This window comes from Protobothrops mucrosquamatus, unplaced genomic scaffold (assembly GCF_001527695.2).
Source record: "Protobothrops mucrosquamatus isolate PMUCROS unplaced genomic scaffold, P.Mucros_1.0 scaffold_280, whole genome shotgun sequence".
Classification (NCBI taxonomy): Eukaryota; Metazoa; Chordata; class Lepidosauria; order Squamata; family Viperidae; genus Protobothrops; species Protobothrops mucrosquamatus.
Genome location: NW_015386356.1, coordinates 1,911,031 through 1,933,280, shown reverse-complemented (window position 1 = coordinate 1,933,280; position 22,250 = coordinate 1,911,031). Strand labels below are relative to the sequence as shown.

The 22,250-nt window shown below is 39.0% G+C and overlaps 2 protein-coding genes across 2 annotated transcripts in view; one reads left to right on the top strand and one right to left on the bottom strand.

The window, feature by feature from the left end:
• Nucleotides 1-292: 292 nt before the first annotated feature.
• PRIMPOL (primase and DNA directed polymerase) lies at nucleotides 293-16,325 on the top strand. Its single transcript, XM_029287268.1, has 13 exons — nucleotides 293-361; nucleotides 3,850-4,034; nucleotides 4,724-4,815; nucleotides 6,582-6,720; nucleotides 8,537-8,684; nucleotides 8,848-9,126; nucleotides 11,677-11,839; nucleotides 12,321-12,418; nucleotides 13,460-13,546; nucleotides 13,628-13,736; nucleotides 14,188-14,270; nucleotides 14,358-14,404; nucleotides 15,982-16,325. Exons 1-13 carry the CDS (start codon nucleotides 352-354, stop codon nucleotides 16,294-16,296), a joined length of 1,755 nt encoding a protein of 584 aa, XP_029143101.1. The 5' UTR covers nucleotides 293-351; the 3' UTR covers nucleotides 16,297-16,325.
• A 5,375-nt stretch (nucleotides 16,326-21,700) lies between these two features.
• Nucleotides 21,701-22,250, bottom strand: part of CENPU (centromere protein U) — a 26,649-nt gene continuing 26,099 nt past the window's right edge. Inside the window, exon 15 of the mRNA XM_015831777.1 lies at nucleotides 21,701-22,135. Coding sequence (XP_015687263.1) covers nucleotides 22,004-22,135 — 132 coding nt within the window. The 3' untranslated portion in view covers nucleotides 21,701-22,003. The remainder of the gene's footprint in view (nucleotides 22,136-22,250) is intronic.

The following is a 22,250-nucleotide window of genomic DNA, read 5'->3' as shown; positions in this document are numbered from 1 at the left end:
CCATGAATCAGACATAATTAAACAGAAGGAAAAAAAGATAAGTTAAATTACAGTTTAGTAAACAAAAGCTAGCAACATTTTGGACATATATAGTATTTTTCTTTCTCTATTAGAGTAACATACTATTGTATTAATTATTCTATATGTATTTTTTTCTATTAAGATAATCTCACTTCATCATTAAATTGAAAAATGCATCAAGGATAACAAGTTTCTATTGGTAAAAATTCAGTAACAGGCTAGCTGAACAGCATATTAATCTAGTACTTCATGTATTTTCATGCAGATATTTTTCTTTACTTTTGAAAACTAAAGATTGAAAGCTATTGATTGCTGCGCAAGGAAACTATCATGAATATCGGTAAGTTTATTATTCGAAAGCCTGATAATGTTTATAATGAATTTGCTCACAAGTAAAAAAGCTTGCAATTAAGTTTTGATTTCTGTAATATATATTCTATGAAAATCTGTTTGAAAGAGTAGAAGGTTAACTGGAAAGATTTTTTTTTAAAAAACTATCTCTTTCCCGGCTCCAATTTCATTACCACATTTTTACTATATCCTAATTCCTTCAATAAGTGAAATAACATTTTTAATATGTTTTCACGTATATACTGGGAATTACTTTGAGCCTGCCCATTCCACTCGTAACTCGAAAACTCGTAGAGTGAATCTCGGTCGAGGTACAAGATCATTCTCCTGCTTGTTAAAACGCACGTGACTCGTTAAGCGAACATGAGGTATCTCAGGGTGGGGAAGGCCATGGAGGGCCTAGTGCCCCCAAGGCCTCCCCGACCCACTAAGATACTGCATGCTTCCCCCACCCTTCCTGCCGTGCTGGACTTACCTGGAAAAGATCCGTCTCCTCTCTGCTGCGGATCCTGCTGCTACCCAGATTTGAGGTCGGGGAATGCTTCTGTGACCCCTGCGCGGCCCGAGCCGGGCTCTGGAGGCCTTTACAAGGCTGCTGCCACCTCCGTTCCTGGCGCAAACTGCTAAGAAAACGCCTCCGAGGCTTGGATCAGGCCCTTGAAAGCTCTGTTCTGGGTGGCAGCAGCTTGGAGCAGTCCTCTGTGGGCTTGATCCAACCTCCGAAGGCATGCAGAAGTCCCCCCAACCTCCGTTCTTGTTGCAAATGGCTAGGAAAACACCTCCGAGGCTTGAATCAGGCCCTTGGAAGTTTTGTTCCGGGTGGCAGCAGCTTGAAGCAGTCCTCCGAGGGCTGGATCCAACTTCCTCCCCCAGCACGGCGAGCTCCGGCCGGCTGGACGTGGGTGCGAGGAGCCTGGCCTTCTCCCTCAGTTGAAGGCTTTAGGCTTGCTGTCAGACAGAAAGGAGTTGGGGGCAGGACCAGGAGACAGGCACCTTTCACATGAACGTTTCTGAAGTCCGTGATTTGGCGCAACTTCAAACACGCGAGATCACAGACTCCAGAAACTTCCATTCTCGGTGCAAAAAACATTTCCAAGCCGACTCTCCCCTCCTTCAAAGGGAAAGAAACCGTGGCAGAGAGGATTTTTGCAAGGTAAGTGAGTCCTGCGCAGCAGGAAGGGAGTCTCTGGGGAAGCAGTTGTGAGGAGTGGAGGGGGGAAATAGGGTGAATGTTGCAGTGCCACTGAAGTAGCTTGTAAGGGCGAATGGCTGCTGTGGTGCTGCAATATTTGTAACTTCGGGACTTGCTCGTAAGCACTAGGGGGCGCTCATCACGTAACTTTGAACAAGCGTTAAGTGAACGCTCGTAACTCAGGGATTACCTGTATACACCAGCATAGGGAGGTTTTTCTTTCCCATTGTAGGCTATTGTCTTTTTTTTATTTGTAATCAGATTTCAATACTTGGCTACAAAATTGTTGCAAAAGTAGCCAACAGTATATGCTACTAGTTACATATCGTGACTATTTATTTATTGGATTTGTACCTGCCACTATCAAAAGACTCTGCACTTTGCAGTTTAGTTATAAGAATAGTATCCTAAAACATACACACTGTAGTACAAAATTAAAGACAATGGCAACAAAGCTCCATCCATAACATATCAATCATAGCATCTCGACTTTCAAAGGCACTCAAAATAATTTAGCTTTTAATAGCTTACACAGAGATCAGTGTAATTTCCCTGGGTAAACTATTCATAATGCAGATGTACTCACTGAATAATGGTGCTTGTATGTCTTATCCCCCTTACTGCAACAAATAAGTACCAATACATTTCCTGACACATGCATATATATGACAGGTCAAATCATGCTTGGCCCTGTTAATGTAGTACAAAGCTATATAGCTCTTTATAATTGCACCAAGAACTGAACAGAGAGCTGTTGTCAGGTCAGAAGTGTAATGCTGTTGCCAACATATGCCAGCCAGCATTTGGACTATTGCATTTTGGACTAGTTGTAACTTTTTAAGTGGTCTTCAAATATAGCTACTTCTTGAATACATTGTAGTGATCAGCAGGAAACACCATTACGTGGTCCTCCCAGTCTAAGTAAACCTGCAATGGGCACAACAATCAGAGCTGCTGCCACCCTCTCCACCTGCAATACCTATTCTTTTTGGGATATTGCACCACACAGCAGTTGACAGAACTCCTTGATGTACAAACAGTAGCTCTGTTCTGAATAGGGTTAGGGTTGATTTGTCCATTCTGGCCCCTAATATCTCTCAGATGCCAGGAGAAGTCATTCACAAATCTCTTGGTTGTCCCAGGATCACCAGGTGAAAGAAGACAAAACACTGCATATGGAAGCAACTACCAGGCCAATCTCTCCTCCCACTGCCCAAATGGAATGACCCACTAAAGAAACAGCAGAACTGCTATAAGATAGTGCTTTTAATCCCCGATCTTTTCAAATGGTCCAGAAAGATGCCAGACTAAATTTTATAGAAGGCCCCCAAAAGATCTAAAAGAACCAGAAGGGATATGCCACCCTCATCCAGCTTCTAAAAAAGTCCATAAGAATGGCCAATATTGTCTCATTCTATGTCCAACCCTACATCCTGACCGAAAACAGTCCTACTAATTCACTTTCTCTATTATGCTCTTGAAATCTGCTGTAATTATATCCCAAGGGAAAGGATGCTAGCTTTTAGGATCAGAAGACTTTCAGCATCACTCTCTTCTGAAGCCAGGTTGGATCCAGATCATCACACACTTCTGATTTTCGAACTCAGGAGAGGATCCAACCTATAAGTGGCCAGAAATAGCCAGAGAGCACATTAACATAACACCTTAACTCTACAAAATCAGTGGAAAACTATCCAAACGCCCTCTGGAATTAATTTTGATCCATAAAATCCTGTGGCAGACCATGTTTATTGGTTTACTCATCCCATATAAAACAATCTTCTTTTGACTAGGAAGAGATCTGACAAAGGGTGATAGAAATAACTTCCATATCCAGATTACTAAACATCTAAAGCAAATACAACATGTGGCTTCCTAAATCTGGAGAAGTGGATTCCAGCCTAACATGTCTGGTCCAGGATTATATGAGACAAGCCTGTGGTTATCATGGAGGCCATAAGCAATATCTGACCCAGCCTCACACCCATAAAAGTTGACATCAGACAATATCAACACCAAAAGATCTTTGTCTTATATAGGGATCCTGCCAGAATGAAGGAAGATCCCCAACTTGCTCCAACAGCCAATTTAAATACAGGCATTTGGGAAAATAAACATCTAACTTTCTTCTACATCCTGGAATACATTGTATAATATGTTTGTAAATTATCATGAAACTTCTTCACAATTTATACATTTACATTTTGATAAATGTAATTTTGCTATAGGATTGAATTGGGATTTTTTCCTGGAAAGGTCTAAGTGTTTACTGTTAATTGCTTCAGGTTCAACCAAGAGAAAGTGGGAAGAAAAATTGAAGAATGTTGAGGAACTAGCATCTTGCTATATGCGGAGGCCTCTCTGTTCGAGTTACAAGCCAAAACTGTCCAATGCATTGCAACCATCTTCAGTTTGGAAACTATTCTATCGGCAAACTCATGCATTTAACTTTGCCAAGACTTGTAAAGAGGTACAGTAGTAATCAACAGGGTAGCATTTTTGACTATTGGATGTTAACAACTATTACAGGATTTTGACAATTTAGAAATTAATCTCTTATTAATTATTTTTATTTATGAAATGTTCCATATTCATAAACACAGATTTAGTCTGACTTTACTGTACAAATCCATGGATATTAAAATATGAGCTAATAAGTTTAGGGAACAGCCACATTTTAAATTACATAGTGAAGAAAATGTGAAAATTAAAATACACGAAGCCAACTTGCTTCTATTTCTTTTGAAAGAAGTCAGAAATGATCAATAACAATTAAGTACCTCCTTTAATAGAAATGGCTTAATACTGCTTACAGAATTGCGGTCGAATCAGCATCACTAAAAAATAAAAGAGGTATAATTATGCTTGGATAAACTTTTAGATTATTACAATTATCTGGAAGATGCAGGACCATCTGTATATTAAGCAGAAACCTAGTACACTGGAGGATTTAGATATACCGTAATAACACACAGCAAATAATAAAAATAAAAATACATATTTAAAATTGTTTACACGTGAAGTTCTTGCATTGTCAAACATAGGAGCATATTAAAAGCCCAAATAAGACAACAGAACTAAATTAATAACTAGCTTTGGATAATATGATTTTTAGAAAAGCATATGTAGTTATGTATGTCATTGATGTTATTTCAAAAGGATGTTCATGTATTTGCTTTGGAAAAGTGTGATGGAAATAATCAACGGCTCTATCTTGTGACAACATATACAGAACTTTGGTTCTACTACAGGTATGTACCTGAAGATCAAGAACAAAATTATTTATTGATGCACATTCTGTCTAGCAAAGTTTATTCCAAAATGTATATAGAATTGCAGTCTTTAGTATTTGTGGGTTATTTTTCCCATTATTATGAGATAGAATGAATTTTATCACACTTTTTAAAAAAATAAAGTTTAAATTCAGACTTTTGAATTTTGCTGTGATGCTGATCAAACTTCTTGCACATCAAACTTCTTGCATCAATTCTTAAACAGCTTCTAGAAGTACAGGTAATCCCCGAGTTGCGAATGTTCCCTTAGTGAACGTTTGAAGTTATGCAATAAGTGCCCCCTAGTGCTTACAAGCAAATCCCGAAATTAGGAATATTGCAGCACCACGGCAGTCATTCCCCCTTATGAGTGACCACAGTGCCATTCACCCTGGTTATTCCCTCCCTCTCCACCCCCGCCCCAGTTTTCCCTAGGTGCCAGGCTTTCAGTACTCACCCTGCGGAGATCGAGATCCTTCACTTTCTTGGCTGCTCCAGGCCTTTGGTGCGTTCACAGAGAATTTTCAACCAGTGGTACGGGTACCACCTGTGGTACATTGGCACCTGGCAGGTGGTACGCGACCATCCTAGAAAAGTGGTAGCAGGGGAGGGGAATGAGCTGAATCAGTGGCAGCACCACACAAACCTGAGTGAGAGATGGCTGGAGCTGCAGGGCTGTCAGGGCTCAGAGGAAGCGCCGGGATCAGTGCTGCTTTCCAGCTGATCGGTGCTTCTTCGGGGCTGCCAGGGCTCAGTGGAAGTGCCAGGATCAGCGCCAGGCTCCAGCTGGAGCTCGGCACTGATCCTGGTGCTTCTGCTGAAGCACCAATCAGCTGGAAAGCAGCACTGATCCTGGCACTACTGCTGAGCGCAGAAGAAGCGCCGATCAGCTGGAATGTTGCAGCATCTCCAGGGTCTTGTGATTTACATTCAGATGCTTGGCAACTGATATCATATTTATGACGGTCACAGTGTCCCAAGGTCATGTGAAGTGACCAAAACCTGCTGCAACCACCCAGCAGACGGGGGGGGGGGAATAAAAACCAAACAGGCCCCCACCCCCACTGCCAATCCTCAACAGAAATGCTCACAACAATGAAAACCTCGGACAGGAGGAAGAGTGCGGCCAGGCAAGCAGGCAGGTGTCTTGCTTGGCTGTGGCTTGGGGGGCACTTTTTTCAGTGTCATTGTAACTTTGAACAGTCACTAAGCGAACTGTTATAAGTCGAGGACTACCTGTACTTTGTCACTTTTTTCCTTTTTTTTTTTGTCATCAAGTTTTTGACACCTTCCTAGACGTATGGTGGTACTCGGATGTTGCCATATCCTAAAAGTGGTACAATGGGTGAAAAGGTTGAAATGCCCTGCTATAGATCACAGAGTCCTACTATGTTTTAGTCAAAACTGGCTGAAGAACCCAAGACCTTCCAGATCAGGGGTGTCAAACTGGCGGCCCATGGGCTGGATGCATCACACGCAGGCCACACCCACCCCAGCTCCGCAAAGGCAAAAAATGTCACAATGTGTCATGATACGTCACGTGACGCGATCGAGTTTGACACCCGTGTTCCAGATGTTACTGAGTTACTGAATGGCAATTCTCATATCTTTCACCATTATCTGTATTAACTAAAACTGCTGGTAGTTGGGAGGGGGTAATCCTTAGTCCCCAGTACTATACAGGGGAGAAGTTGAAATAGTTTACCTAATTATGATGACAATAATATTTCTGGTGTTCAATATAGCAGACATGAAACAAAACTGAAGCATTGCTATGAAGTCATCCCAGAAACAGCTGTTTGCAAACTTTACTTTGATTTGGAATTCTACAAACCAACAAATCAGGAAGCCAATGGAAATCAGATGGTAGCAGACTTAATTAAGGTAATTTTTTTAAAAAAATGCAATTACTGACATAACAACAGCTTACAATTGTAATAATAGATTAATGTCAGAATTAATAGTCAATGGAAGCTGAAAAATTGTCTATAAATTTAAGTTTAAATCTGAAAATAAGTTGCAGTACAGTTTTAGAAAACAATATTATTTGCTCGGGGAGAGGTGATATATAAGAATTATGTAACTTGTATTAGGGTATCTTAATTTTTTACATATAAAAATGAATGTTGTAAATGTAAATGGGGAAGTGTATAGAATAGGTTCAGAAGAAGGAATGAAAATTAAATCAGTAGTAGAAATGCATCACCTTATGTACCTGAAACACAGTACAGTCGGGCTCAAGATATATTCTGACATCTGAAAAGGTGGCCAACTTTTTCTGGGCCTAGAAGCAAAGCAAGCTCAGACAAGAACAATACATGGAAATACTAGAGTGATAAGTTGAAAAAGAATCTATAGTGTACACGAAGTGTTCACAAAGTCACCAGGAATTAAGCTTGGTTTGAAGGAAATTTTATTTTTTACAATGTCAGACGAGGAAACTAAATACAGGTAGTCCTTGACTTAACAACAGTTCATTTAATGACCGTTCAAAGTTACAATGGCATTGAAAAAAGTGCTTTATGACCATTTTCACATTTACGATCATTGCAGCATCCCCATGGTCACATGATCAATATTCAGATGCTTAACAAGTGGTTCATATTTATGACGGTTGAAGTGTCCTGGAGTCATATGATAAGCTTTTGCGACCTTCTGACCAGCAAAATCAATGGGGAATTCAGATTCACTTAACAACCATGTTATTAACTTAACAAATGCAATGATTCACTTACGAACTATGGCAAGAAAAGTCATAAAATGGGGCAAACTCACTTAACAAATGTTTCACCTAACAACATAAATTTTGGGCTCAATTATCATCGTAACTCGAGGACTATCTGTATATGTTTTTATATATCTGAATCTAAGTGGAGATATTGGGAAAAGAGATTACATACTTTAACCTACTACATACTATGTGAATGACCACTGAAGTATCAACTATAATTTAAGAAAACAGTTCAAAAATATTTGGATTATGTAACAATTTTTTTTGTCGGTTATGACAATTACTTTTTTTAAACTGCTACAATCCAAAGGGCTGTGTGCATGCATCCCATTCCCATGCTCTATTGTGTCTGTAATATATCTGTTGATATAATCAAAGTGAACAGCTGAAATGCTTGCTGTTTGAGGGAAAAGAAATGGCAGATGCTTCCTTGTAAATGGGTATGTATAAGGGGCCTGAGGGAGTCTTCTCTACATGTAATCTCTAGGCCACCATGCTTACCCTGGACCATTTTTATCACACCAGCCCACACACTCCTGGAAGATAGAGCCAACCTTTTCAGATTTTTTTCAAGTCTGTAGATGATGCAAAATGGATGCCTTGCAGAAGTTTATGGCAGCCATTAAAGATTCCTTAAATTCTGAAACGTGGGCCAGTTTTTCCTATTTGGCATAGAATGTGATAGGACAAAATGAGTACTTTGAGTCTCTTCAAGGATTACTGATTTCACTCCTCAAATTCTCTTTCCAGTTTCAAAACTTGTTGTCCCACCTATTATTAGGATATAATGAAGCCACAGCTACATTCTCAGTGGTTCTCAGAGACCAATTTTTTTTGTGAAAAAGTTCTCAAAATCATAAGAATGTTATAGATTGCTGCTGGTATATTTGTTTTGATTGTTTGCCTTTACATATGAACATACATAAATATGAAATGAAGAAGTATCTTTGTGATTGGGTTTTTTTTTAGTTTATAGGTAGAAAACTAGATGAATACTATGGAATAAAATGCTCAGCTGAGGATATTTTGAAATTGGATTCCAGCACTGAAGAAAAATATAGCTGTCATTTAATATTTCTATTAGAAAATGCTGCATTTAAGAATAATATCCACATAGGTAAATATTTCATATTTCAAATGCACGTTCCAATCCAATTGCTTTTATAAACTTTATACTATTCAGTTTGTATAATTACGTGAACATTTTACAAGAGAAAATTACAGGATTTATGGTGATTTTCCACATGTTTATATATTGTTTTTCTCTATTTATTCTAAAGGTAACTTTTTAAGAACAATTTTGCAACCTGCTATTCTTTTAACGAAGAGTAAAGATGCAATGGACCCCCCAAAAATCAACTCTGTTGGTCAGTGTTATAAAACTACCATTGATTTGCCTACATGTCTTGAAAACGACAGTTTAGTCAAGGATGCGTCTCAGAACTGGAAACTCAACTCTTACAAAATATCAGAAAAAGGGACATCAGAAGAAAATCCAGATCTTTCTTTTTTAATAGTGAATAGTAAACAAGGAGAAAAGCAACTGTTTGTGGATCTTGGTAAATATTAACCTAAATATTGTAGTTAGGCATTGCATAGCCTGCCACAATTGTTTTAAAATGGCAAAGATTTCTTTCCCTGAGACATGCAGCTTTGAAAACCGTAATTCATGGCTTGTGTAGGGTTTACTACGGAATTAGCATATTGGGACAAACACAGAGCATTTTCATGGTGTAACATGATTAATGGATATGTTCTTAACTATGAAACTCCAATGTGCCTGATGACATTTTAAGATATAAAAAAGTCATGAACAGCTATTGCAAATATATATGAATTGGACAACAGTCAGGTATTGATTAGTTAAGAACATGATTGGCTTGTGTCGTGTGAATAGCTCCGCTATTTTCAAATGTGACATTCACAGGAAAATAGCTGGCAAATACACCTGAAAGTCTGAATCTAGTATTTTGTATTTTTCTCTTAGTCTATATAGAATAGGTTATGCACTCCGGGGAATATTTGTATATTGCTTAACCAATTTTTTTCAATATACTTCTGTTTCAGAATTCTAGCACAAATTTGAGTGTTACATGACATCTGATGCTGCAGTGTAGGCCTGGCTCAATTTCTTCTCAATGTATGAAAATGAATCTTATAAGGGGGTAATAGGAAGATACCTGTAGGGCTTCTTTCATACAATTATATGACCTACAAATACAGAAAAATTATAGGCAATTATATCATTTTTGATATAATTTTTTGAAGAATTATTATGTGTAATATAATCTTCAGGTAATAGATCAGATATTCATTTTAGAATAGATTTTTAGAATTGAACAATCATCAAATTGGGCTTGCACACCGTATATCGTTAAATTTATATTTTGCTGCTTAATTTCCTTGTGTTTCCATTTATGAACATTTATTATTTAAGAAAAACGTAATTTCAGTGTCTACTAAGTATTGCTTAAAATATTGTTCCCCAAGCATTCAGACTGAAGAACACGTCAGAACTTGAAAAGTTCAAAATTCAGAATAAATGTTAAATTCTGAGTCATAATAACTTGATTTGTGTTTAAATCAATGCGTTCCGAACTTTTTCCTTCATTACCCAAAAGTATTTTCAGAGTTCAACTAATAGTCAGAAAGTTGAGACTGCCCCAGGAGCTGTTAATACAGTTCTACAGAGGAATTATTGAGTCTGTCATTTGTACTTCTTTAACTATCTGGTTTTGTATAGCAACCAAATAGCACAAGTACAGACTTCAATGAATAATTAGGACTGCAGAAAAAACAGTTGCAACCAGCTTGCTTTCCACTGAGGACCTATATACGGTATAGGTCAGAAGGAGGGCTGAGAATATATCTACGGACCCCTCACATCCTGGACATAAAACTGTTTCAACTCCTCCCTTCAGGACACTGTTATAGGTATTGCACGCCAAAACAACTAGACACGGAAAGACAGTTTTTTTTCTCTTGAGCCATCACTCTGCTGAATACTTAATTACCTTAATTATCTTAAGTCTAAGGATATTTACCCATGTAATATGGCTGTATTACTGTTATCCTTCTCATCTTTTCCTATTGGTATAATTATATTACTTAGTTGTTTGTATGAAAGCGTATGCACTGGAGACAAATTCCTTGTGTGTCCAATCACACATGTCAATAAAATATTCGTAACAGTGTAGGAGAAGGAATGGCAAGGTGGAGAGAAAAGAGGGATCAATCTAGAAACCCTAGGAAGTCATAAGTGAACTATGTCCAATCCCCCCCTTGAGTGCTCCTTACCCTTATTTGATTAACCAAGTGCTGACTGTTAATTGATAAGATTCCTGTGCAATAAATAAACTAGCAATAAATCAGCTTAAATGAACCTTCATGTGTGGACCTGGTCTTTTGCTCCTGACAAAGTTTTGTGTTCTTTACGAAGGCAGGTATGGAAAATCCTACTTCATACATGTAGGTTTTTGGAAATGGCATCACAGCCTCCCCATCTACCACAGAGAATTGTGAATTGTTAACAAGAAAAACTTCAAATAATCCTTCTTTTTTTCAATTAACATGTTGCATTGACTGACCTAAGCTCAGTCATTTATTTATTTATTTAATTTGTATCCCGCCTTTATTATTTTTACAAATAACTCAAGGCAGCATTTGTTCTGCAAAACCATTTTAATGGGTTTGTGTGTTGTGGCCCAAAGAAAACTCACTTTTACCCAATTTTGAGTAATTTACTTGGAAAGCACTCATTTAAATAAAAAGCAATCCTTCAAAGTATTTTTTTTAGCAAACTTGTTTCAGAAAAATGGTTTCTTTAAGAAACTATACCACATGAAGGAGAATCTTTGGATTCTATATTTCTTTTAAAAATGAAGACAATTGTAGTTTAACTTTTGAACACATACACATGTATAATTTGCCTTATTTTTCTGTGTTCTTTTCATATTTAAAGGAATGCAATGATAAAATGAAGACTAGAGTTAAGTATGGTTAGACATACTTATGCAGACTGAAATCCATAGTCTTAAAAATGCGTGTTGAAATAATTTTTATTCATGGATTAAAAAACCCCCATACTTTCTATATTTTTCTTTCCTTAGGGGTTTATACAAAAAATAGAAATTTTCGATTATACATGTCATCAAAAGCAGGACACACTGTCATTTTGAATATTGCAGAAGATAACAAGTTTGTTCCTAAACCTATAAACAATTCTTGCATAGATGAACAGTATTTTTTGTCCTCCTTGATCTGCAATGTAAGGTAGTAATTTCAAATTATTGCATTATTTCTTTTTAATTATTATTGAAGATGTTATTTCATTTGTAGCAGCAGTGATTTCCTTTGTCTGTTGTCCTTTTGTCTTTTGAGAATGCTTGAGGCAATAATATTTGAGGCAACTGTGTTACACAGAATCATACTAGACTTTAAGCATGCTAAGAGTTACTAGTTTGAGGAGTTGGGTTTTCTCAGATTCGGATCCTTGAAGGTAAAATGCTCTGTCATAGAAGAAGGAAAACCTTATCCGGGTCTGTTTCTCTCTATTTCAAGTCTGAATCTTAAAATTTCTTTAAGTCAACTTCTGTCATTTTATATGTAGTATATATTGCAATGAAAACACTCTTAGAATACTTTGCAAACTCAAAATAGTATTTTCTAATGAGCAACTATAGAATGGAAAAGATGAATAGAGAAGTATGGCTGGGAAAAAATTATGCTTATAATTCTTGTTGTTTTCCATCAGATTTTCAGACTGCTTAAAAATTTTGACCTGTGACAACCAAGAGCATTCAAGAGAACCATCCCTATATTTAGAAGACAAAGTATCAAGGAACTGTCTGGGTATTTCTATTACATTAAATTGAAATGTTGGTTCTAGTAATTGTATGGCACTGACATCAATATTTGACTATATGTAAATAAATGTAATTTTCAAACTTAACTGTGCATCAGGAGTGCATTTTCATCAAAAAAATTCTGTGGTTTAATTTTCTGTAAGGTAATTGATGGAACAATATTGCAGATTTAAAAATGTGTTTTGCTTCTGAGCAAGACTAAGGTTCTTGCATTTGTAATATTGATGATGCCTAATTATGAAAAGCAGCTTAGAAATTACTTACAAGTAGTCCTCGACTTACAATTGGTAACTTAGCGACTGCTTGAAATTACAAGCTACCTGAAAAAGGGGACTTACAACCCAGATTTGAAGTTCTGACGGTCAACAACCCCCCCCCCCAGACACATGACTGCAACAGGAGCTTAGCAACACCACTGCATTTATGGCAGTTTGTAGCATTTCATGGTTATGTGACCACATTTTACAACAGTTTTGCTGAAAACCAGTACTTCCAGTTTTTGGCAAAACAGTGCCCATACCAAACAATGGGTTCGCTTGTGACTCCCATGTTCATTTAATGACTGCCACAAAAATGCTGTATAATGGGTCTGTCACACAACTGAACCATTTTTACAACTGTTACGACTTATAACTATAATGGGCAGGCTCCATTACAGTTGTAACTTGAGGACTTATTGTACTGTATTTTCTAAAGCAGTCTTGAGAGGATCAGTGCTTACATTAATGAAATAAGAAATCATACTTTTAACATTTTTAAAGTGCTTTTGTTTTAAAACACCAGGCATATTGTTACAAAATGTTAACCCACTGTATGGCTTAATCGTAAATGTGCCTCCCAGTGCCTTATTCATACACAGTGCCCTTTGAGTTTGAAAATCGGCTATTCCTGTTAGTCAAGAGATGAACTAGCAAATATACTTTGATGTATAATGCAAATGTGCCCTATTGAAACCTAGCTGGTTCTTACTATGATTATTTTTTCTTTAAATTTGCTGATAATAATAAAGATGTAATTTTTTTTACAGCTCCAATAGAAGGATGCCACTGTTCACCTTACCCAGAAATTGATAATTTTGTTTGCACGTTAATCAAGAAAGATAATGTTCAAGGAGGTAAAAAAAATTGTACCTAGGAGAAATGTTTTCTAAAGGCACTTATATTGTTTTCAAGAAATAGACTGTCTTGTTTTTCAGGGATAAGAAGATGGAATTACTTTTCACTTGAACAGCTTATTGTATATGATATCTCCAATTATCGGTGGTGCAGAAATATTGGCAGAGCTCACAAAAGTAATAATATAATGTAGGTTCACTTTTTTGTTACTCTTAATATCTACTTAATGTTTTGGAACCTAAATTATATTTATTTCATGGTATAGGCTTTTGTAATTATTTTAGAATTTGCAAAGAAAGGGAATAGCAAGATTTGATGTATGTTGGAATACAGGGAATAAAAGTTCGACTGGTGAACATTTTTAGTCAGCATCAGTACATGGCAATGAACATTCTAAATCTAATATATGGGTGTTTCTCTATGTTCATATAGATGTGTATGCATGCATGCAGAGTTCAGTATGAATAGTTAGTAAATCAAATTTCATTCAGTAATGCTTAATCTTACATGAATGCTCGTCCTATTTTTCTTAAAAGTAATAGAAAAGGGGGAAATTAATTTCCTGGTACGGTATACAGAAATCAAATATTTATTTATTACAGAATAAACTTTGTCATTCTAAAATCATTTATATTTTAAGGATTATAATAGATTTGAAAAATGAAAATTGGTATCAGAAATGTCATGATCCTATTTGCAGAGCTGAAAACTTCAAGTCAGAATGTGAGTACATTCTGTAATTATCACATTATCATAACCTATTTTAAATAAATTATTGCTAATATAGTTTCACTTATATTCATGACATAGGTTTTCCACTACCAGCTGAAGTATGCTTGCCCTTCCTTTTCAAAGAGGTATATTTTTCTCTTTTAATACTGAAATTCAGCATAAAATAAGACATATGCTTAATCATAGAAGATAATTTCAAAATAGGAACTGATATATGTAATACATTAGCAGAATTATATATAAATATACCATTTTATTTTTGTTTGCCTTATAAGAAACTTAATTATCACAGCCATAAATCTTTACTAAATGTATTTTGTAATTATAAGGCTATATTTGGAAACCTTATTTTAGCAGTATGAGCTACATCAGTTGAAGCTTGTTGGAATCTGATTTCCAGGAATAGGTGTACAAAACTGTAAATGAGTGAAGTTCAGCACGAATCCTTATAATTTGTTCAGTGTGCAATTAAAAATAGATTTGTTCCCTCCATTAAGCAGGACAAAGTAAATAATATCAGTAACCTGGAATGGGAATAGTTGAGTAGAATATTTCTATCCGAACTGAGAGATATGGAAGACTGCATTTAACTCTTTTAAACTGGAGTTGTCTTCTATATTCTGCTAGTTTTAAGCAGCTTGCATACAGTTCTTTAAATCTGAAAAAATGTGTACTGTTCTATGCAGAACAACATTCTTATGGAAACCACCTATTTCAAAAAATAATTGCATATCAAAAACCGTAAATATAACTAGTTTGTTTTCTAGAACAAAGTATCAGTACTTAGAGTTTTTTTTCTACAAAGGATGGAGGTTATTCTATTAACCAGGTTTTGTTCCTCCCACTTGCTTTGATAAAGCTATAATTTTTTTCAGCATATCCCTATGGGAACAAAACAAATTAATACGGGCTGGAAAAGGGCACTGCAGGTGAAAAATAATAATAAAATATACAGTAGCTACAAGTTAAATTCCACCTCTCTCTATACATCAAATATGGGACACTGCATAGATCAGTGGTGGCGAACCTATGGCACGGATGCCAGAGGCGGCACTCAGAGCCCTCTCTGTGGGCACCCGTGCTGTCGCCACAGTCCTAGGCCTTCAGCTGGGTTTTATAAAACCTTTTTGCTTTAGGCCTCCGTTGCCATGTGCAAAAAAAAAAAAAAAGGTTCAATCAGTCAATTTCAACTTCTCACGGGAAAAAAAAGGTCTTGCAAAGTTGGAATTGATTGACTGAACTTTTTAGTCCCACCCAGTCTGCCGTTACCACCACAGCCATGCCCACCCAATGGGCTCCGCCCACCCAATGGGCCACACCCAGCCAATGGGCCACATCCACCCGGCACTCAACGATGCATAAGTGGGTTTTGGGTTGCAGTTTGGGCACTCAGTCTCTAAAAGGTTCGCCATCACTGGCATAGATAATCACAGTTCATCCTCTATATCAGTGTTTTTCAACCTTGGCAGCTTTAAGATGTGTGGACTTCATTTTCCAGAACTTCTCAGCCAGTATACTGCACTATCATTCATCCACCCACCCGAATCCTAAATACCCTCCCAGCAGTGTTCTGTTGCTCAGAGCTAGATAAGCCTAGAACTTTGGGGTTAGGTTTAGTCAGTATGTAATTGGTATGCTATAAGGCAATCTCACCAAAAGAGTATAATCTAAAATTGTAAATTTTGATGTTTCCTCTTTAAAGGATGAAGATTATGTAGGTACAATAAGTGAAAATAACACTGAAGAAAGAGCAAATACAGTTGATGTTACAGATTTATTGGACAGCATACCTTTTACTTCAATGCAAGAAAATAACAAGCTAAACAAGAAAAGTTCCAATGTTGAATGGGATCATGAGCTTGACACCTACCTTTTGGAAGCTTCTGAAGATGTGGAACTAATTGAAGCTACTGATATTTTTCATACCCAGAAGAACTGTACTGTGAATGAAATACCTGATGAGCTCCTAGCAGGTGTTTTAAGAAATTATGAAGTAAAGGGAAGAAAGGAAAGTTAGAAAAATCTTGTGGATGAATTAAATATCACACTAGCACAGGGGTAGGCAACCTTGGCTCTTTTATGACTCTTGGACTTCAACTCCCAGAATTCCTAAGCCAGCCATGCTGAGGGGAAAGGGAGAGGTTTCCAAGCTCAGCCATGCTGGCTCAGGAATTCTGGGAGTTGAAGTCCACGAGTCATAAAAGAGCCAAGATTGCCTACCCCTGCACTAGCAGATACATTTGGCAAATACAAACCTAGCAAAAAATTAACTTGATTATTTATCTAAAACTACTCTGGCATTATGTGTATAATAAATTTTGTGTCAAGCTACAAACCCTACTGTTTTTAGGACCGCCATAATGTTTCTAGGCTTATCTACAGTTACGAAGGGAGGGGGCAGAATTTGGGATCCACAGTTGCTTCTTATCAACTGAGAGCTGAAACTGCGGATATTTTGGTTGGCTAAAGTTTCTTTTCATAACAGTTGCTGGAAGATTAATTGGACAATGTGACCTGTCAGAGAGGGGAGGAAAAGTTTTACTCTTTTAATTATGTTTCCCGGCATATTCTCAGAGCTAGCTTCCTTTCTATCTTACCGGTTTGCTAATGTCTAATACAGCCAAAACATGATACTAAGCTAGGTCTCTAAACAATTCCAATTCCATTAAGGGATCCTGAACCTCTATGCCCTTCTGGTAGCCTCCAGAGGGGTGGTGAAGATTCAGGAGATGCCTGAAACGGAGCAGCCGTCTGGAGCCGGTTCTGGATCGACCAGCGGAACTCCAGCTGGGGCCGAAAGCAGCTTCGTAACTCCACCAGCCTCGACATGCTGTAAGGAGAGAGTTGAATAAAAGGAGCCGACCCCAGCCCTGGAGTGGACAGGTGGAGCAGTGGCATTCAGCTGACCCAAATTGAAGAGGTGGCAAGAGGGGCTGCAGAAAGCTGCTGAAGCTGAATTCCCATTGCACTACCCTCAGCCCGAATGGGGCAGAGAGCTGGAGTGGTGGGAATGAGGAGCCTCGGAGTAGACAGCATCCAAGGAGCGCTGCTTGCCAAGGTGTGGCAGCTAATTGGTGGAGCAACTGAGGCAGAAGTTTAGCAACCTAGAGGTCCAAGGAGAGCCGGTCCCATGGTTGGATCCTAGACCCCAAGGGGGCTCAGCTCCAATCCCAGCATTGACATCGGTCCCTTTATCCCAGCACTTCGCAGGAGCAGCAGCCGCGGTGTCTGGAGGATCAGTTAGCACGCAGCTAGGCCTGCCTCTCCAGCCCAGTTGCAGTCCGGGGCAGAGGGCCCACAGCCCACCACTGGTGCCTGCTCAGCAGATTGGCGACCAGTGCCGGCCCCCAGGTATGGAATTCACCCCTGGACGTACCCAGACGGCCACCACTGTTGAGGGTAATATTTGATGGGAACCCTGAGAAGCTGGTGTTCTTCCTCAATCAAGTCTGGACCCACTTCAACTGACATGGAGAAGAGTACCCTGATGACGATGCCTGGGTGGATGTTAAAGTGGCCAACCTAGAAGGGGAGGCAGCGTAGTGGGTGACAATTCTCCATGACAAAGGCGCTCCCAAGCTGGCAGATCCAGATGTGTTTCTCTGTGGCCTCAGAGCCCGATTCGGGGACCCCACGCAGACCCAATGAGTGGAGGTAGAGGTCCGGAATGTCAAGCAGGTGGGTAGACTTGGGAGAAAACCTCTAAACGTATGATTATGAGCAAGAAGGCCCAGAGCCCTCCGAACAAGGAGAGAAAGCAGCCAGAGAAGGGAAGGGGTGTGAAAAAACCCCGAGTGCAGCAAGGGAGAGTCATGGAGGTGTTCAGCGAAAAAGAGTGCAACGTCCTACTCCCTCACCACCCCACAGACTGCACTATTGAAATCCTGCCTGGGGTGAAACTTCTTAAACTGAAAATGTACTCCATGACTCTGAAGGAGATGAAGGAGCTGAGGGAGTACATTGATAAGAATTTAGCAGCGAAATCCCGAGTAGCAGCACCAGTACTATTTAAGAAAGATGGGTCACTAAGATTATTCTCTGGGATCAACAGTGCGTGCGTGGAGAACATGTATCCCCTCCCTCTCATGAAGGACATATTAGGACATTTAGCCAAAGGGAAGATATGCACGAAATTAGACCTGAGGGAGGCGTACTACTGAGTGAGAATTAAGGAAAGTGATGCATGGAAAACAGCCTTCAACTGCCCCTTTGGTAACTGTGAATTCAAAATGATGCCATTTGGACTACAGGAGGTCCCTGCTTTGTTCATGCAACTCATAAACAAGGTGCTGCATGAGCATCTTTATAAGGGGGTTCTAGTGTATCTGGATGACACCCTCATTTACACTGAAACCATGGAGAAGGACATGAAGCTTGTGCAACAGGTGGTGAAAAAGCTATTGGAGGCTAAACTGTACGCCAGACTGTTAAAATGTGAGTTTCACAAATCTAAACTGGACTACTTGAGCTACTGTGTGTCCTGCGAGGGGATAGAGATGAACCCGGGGAATGTGAAGTCCATCTTGGAGTGGCAAGCCCCTAGCACTCGCAAGCAGCTGCAGAGTTTCTCGGGGTTTGCAAATTTTTACAGGCAATTCATCCCCTTTTGCCACAATTGCCTTATCAATCATTTAGTTGTTAAAGACTGAAAAGGGGGGTGGGAGAAACCCTGGCCGAATCAACCCTTGAACTGGCCAATGAAGTGCCAAGCGGCATTCAAAAGGTTAAAGGGACTATTTGCCACTGAACCAGTGTTAAAACACCCAAACCCCAAAGAGCCTTTTGTGATCCAGGCAGATGCCAACGTGGCTGTGGAAGCTGTCCTCCTCCAATGCAGTGAGGAGGGGAACCTACAGCTGTGCATATACACATCTGGCAAGCTAAATAAGACAGAACAGCGATGGGCTGTGGGAAAAAGAGGCTTTTGTGGTATGATAGGTGCTACTAACTTGGAGGCAGTTTTTAGAGGGAAGCAAAGCACCCTTTGAAGTGTGGACTGATTATAAAAACTTAGAAGCCTTGAACCCACCCCCCCCCCGCAAGCTTTCTCCTAAGCAAGTCAGATGGGCACAGTATTTCAAAAGATTTGATTTTGAACTAAAATACATTCCAGGGGGGAAGAACTTCCTGTCTGATGCCCTGTCCCACATACCCCAATTAAAAAGCACTCGGCAGGAAGTGGTGAGCTCCGTCATTCCCAATAGGCAACAAGCAGCGCAAGCAACAACCAGACAGGAGAAAAAGAGCTCACCCCCCACCGATACATTTGTCCAACAGCTGAAGCAAGAGCTGCAAACTGACTCCTGGTTTGTGGCTTATCAGAGAGAATTGACCATGAGGGATGGAGTGGCATGGAAGGGGGACAAATTGTTTGTCCCAGACCGTCTGCAGCTACAAGTCCTACAAAGCAGTCATGATGCTAAACAGTGGGTCATTTTGGGTTCCTGAAGATGCTGCACCTCAACAATTGTCAGTTCTGGTGGCCAAAGATGAAGAGACATTGAGAACTATGTAGGGAGTGGTGTGGTTTGTGCGGCCAGCAAAAGATTACCAGGGAAGAGTCTGGGACTGCTGCAGCAGGTGGCTAATCCAATCAGACCCTGGGAGGATAACCATGGACTTTATAGTGGAGCTGCCGGAGAGTGTGGGGAGTACCGTGATTTGAACTGTAATAGACCTGTTTTCCAAGCAAGCCCACTTCATCGCCTGTGCTGGACTCCCCTCAGCCCAGAAGCTAGCGAAAATGTTTTTGCTACATCTACCAGCTACATGGAGCGCCTAAGTGCATCATTTCAGATTGTGGGGTCCAGTTTACTGCTAAGTTCTGGAGGGAGTTTGTAAGGATGATAGGGTCCTCCTAGGGGCTCAGTTCTGCTTTTCATCTGAGTATAAATGGATCTGCAAATGAGCCAACGCCATAGTGGAGCAGTACCAGTGTTATCTCAACTACCAGCAAACAAACTGGGCAGAGCTTTTGCTGTTTGCAGAAGTGGCATATAACAACAGTACACAGCAGCACTGGTTTCACTCCATTTAAGTTACCCACAAGAGTGGAATTTGTGCCAATACCAGAGTGCCCACAGGAGCCCCCTCCTTGAGTACTCTGATTGGGTGGGTTCGTTCCAATAGGTCTGGAGCGATGCTAAGAAGGCTTTAACTAAGGCATCTGATACACAAGCAGATAAAAACAAGCAGATAAAAAACGAGCTCCCCAGGAAATCTTCCATGTAGGAGATAAAAGTGTATCTGTCTATTAAGTATCTTAAGTTGAGAAAAACTTGCAAGAAGCTGGGGCCAAAATACATAGGTCCTTTCTCTATTGTAAAAGTAATTAACTCAGTGACAGTAAAGCTAAAACTATCAAGGTTGTTGAGAAAAGTGCACCTGGTATTCCATTGCAGTTTGCTGAAGCCATACAGGGGATCCACAATGAAACCAGTGAGGAAGGCAGCCCCAGCCCCAATAATGGTAGAAAGGGAAACACTTTGAGGTTAAACGAATCCTCGATTCTAGAATCCACAAAGGGAAATTGCAGTACTTAATCCAGTGGGAGGATTAGTCGATGTCAGAAGTTAGATGGGTAAAAGCCCAACATGGAAAAGCAGATTGTTTGGTAAAACGATTACACACTAAGTACCTCCAGGAGCCGGAACTGGTACAAGAAAAAAATTAATAAGCCATGGTGTGTATTCCTTTTTGTTTTCCAGGTTCCCCTTCCCTTCCAGCGGGCCGGCCTGTCAAGCTACGAACCGTACTGTCTTTAGGACCACTGTAGTGTTTCTAGGCTTGACTACAGTTATGGGGGAGGGGGGAGAGTTTGGGACCCGCAGGTGCTCCTTATCAATATGGCAGCCAAAATGCTGAGATGTTTTGGCAGACTGAAGTTTCTTCTCATAACAATTGCTGGAAGATTAATTGGACAATGTGACCTGAACTGTCACAGAGGGAAAGGAAAAGTTTTACTCTTTTAATTATGTTTCCCACCATATTCTCAGAGCTAGCTTCCTTTCTATCTTACTGGGTTGCTAATGCCTAATAAAGTTACATTAGAGAACGCAATGTCTCTGGTGTTTTGCTTTGTTGGGCTTCTCAGCCACAACTTACATTTTGTATGTTTATTGTGGTTGATGAAGAATAAAGACAACTAGAGTTTAGAAGTAACTAGGTGCTAGAAAGGTGAATTTTAGGATTTCAGAAAAGGATTTTATTGAATTGCCAAATATGTAAATAGTAATGCAAATACATAAATAGTAATGTAATATATTTAGAGCTGACAACTGGAAGCATACGCTCTAAGTTTTAATTTTTCAACAACCATCTTCTTTCTTGGAAAGCAGCATATATGTACTCAACATGCAGCTACATATGCCTTGCCAGATGAAACATTACTGCAACTAAATAATAGCAAGATTATTTCTCTGTTGGAAAGTCTACTTTTATGAAAGAATAGGTTAAAGATCACTTGTTCTCACACAAAGTAAATCTATTTAAATTCTATATTTATGATTCAATGGTCTGTTTTGTTGCCTCATTATTTCTTTTTTGCCAAACAAAAGATTTTTATTTTTGAGTTAATCATATCTAAATATACCAGTAAGCATGCCAAAAGGAATTTATGGAGTTTAGATCACTGAAAAAAAACTCCAATTATTTATAGTTTTCCTACTTCAACTTCTACTTTATATTTTAATACATTGTACATCTGATAACACAGAATATAATTTTTAGTATGAATACTTAGTTTTTTGCAATCCCAAACTTTTCTGTAATTTTGTGTTGATATTTTGTAAGTGACTTTCTGCTCCTAAAATTCTTCGTGACTCCATCAGAAGTGCAGGAAGACTGGAAATGCCATACTATGGAACAGGAAGAGAAAAACAAGACATAGTTTAAAAGCTTATAAAATAGTACGCCTGTGTTAGAAATTCCTAATATTTGGACCTAGTTTATTACTTGCTTTCTGAATTCATG

Bases quoted from the DNA above. Each gene is read 5' to 3' on its own strand.
- PRIMPOL (XM_029287268.1), top strand. The intron at 11,840-12,320 runs GTAGTAATTTCA...GTTTTCCATCAG, and splicing joins TCCTTGATCTGCAATGTAAG to ATTTTCAGACTGCTTAAAAA. The intron at 14,271-14,357 runs GTGAGTACATTC...TTCATGACATAG, and splicing joins TGAAAACTTCAAGTCAGAAT to GTTTTCCACTACCAGCTGAA.